The sequence below is a fragment of the Penaeus monodon genome, chromosome 33, assembly GCF_015228065.2.
Source record: "Penaeus monodon isolate SGIC_2016 chromosome 33, NSTDA_Pmon_1, whole genome shotgun sequence".
Taxonomy (NCBI): Eukaryota; Metazoa; Arthropoda; class Malacostraca; order Decapoda; family Penaeidae; genus Penaeus; species Penaeus monodon.
In genome coordinates this window covers 4,886,452-4,887,055 of record NC_051418.1, presented here as the reverse complement: position 1 = coordinate 4,887,055, position 604 = coordinate 4,886,452, and the positions used below count along the sequence as shown (strand labels likewise).

The following is a 604-nucleotide window of genomic DNA, read 5'->3' as shown; positions in this document are numbered from 1 at the left end:
CTATGGATCCCCCATAGCCTTTGGACTGTGCCTAAATCCCCCGGCCCTCTTCATATCCTTCGTGGGGCATCAGACTCTCGAAAATTACTTGCAGGAAAAGAGAACCGACGAAGAGCTTGTGGAAGTGGCCATCGATCTTTGCATTAAGATACAGGAAATCCATCAGAAGAACGTCATTCACCACGACCTGAAGGAGGACAACGTCCTAGTGGACGCCCAAGGAAAGGTGCACGTTATCGACTTCGGCAACGCCAGTGATGAGGGTGAAAAGTGTTGCTTTCGTAAAGGAAGTTGGTCCCCCAAGTGGATGGCCCCCGAGGTCTTCTCCGTCGTCCCGAGCCATCCCACCCAAGACGTATACTCCGTCGGGTACTTGCTCAAGACAATAGCCGAGGTCATGGAATCTCCATAAAATCTGGAGAAGATCGCGATGGGATTTCTGGAGGAGAAACCGGAGAAAAGGCAAACGCTGGATGCAGGGCTGGCTTTCCTGAAGGCTCTGAGGGGTGCTTGCGAACCAGAATTTGTTACTGACACCAGTGACGTCGAGGCGTCCCTTTCTCACTGACAGGTGCTCCACTCTGGGTCGAAGTCTGGCTGAGGA

At 52.8% G+C, this 604-nt stretch overlaps 1 protein-coding gene across 1 annotated transcript in view; it reads left to right on the top strand.

Moving 5' to 3' along the window:
- The window catches only part of LOC119594223 (serine/threonine-protein kinase STY46-like), a 29,586-nt gene extending 29,174 nt beyond the window's left edge, over positions 1 to 412 (top strand). The window contains exon 4 of the mRNA XM_037943293.1: positions 18 to 412. Within this exon, the coding sequence (XP_037799221.1) occupies positions 18 to 412 (395 nt within the window). The remainder of the gene's footprint in view (positions 1 to 17) is intronic.
- The last annotated feature ends 192 nt before the right edge of the window (positions 413 to 604 follow it).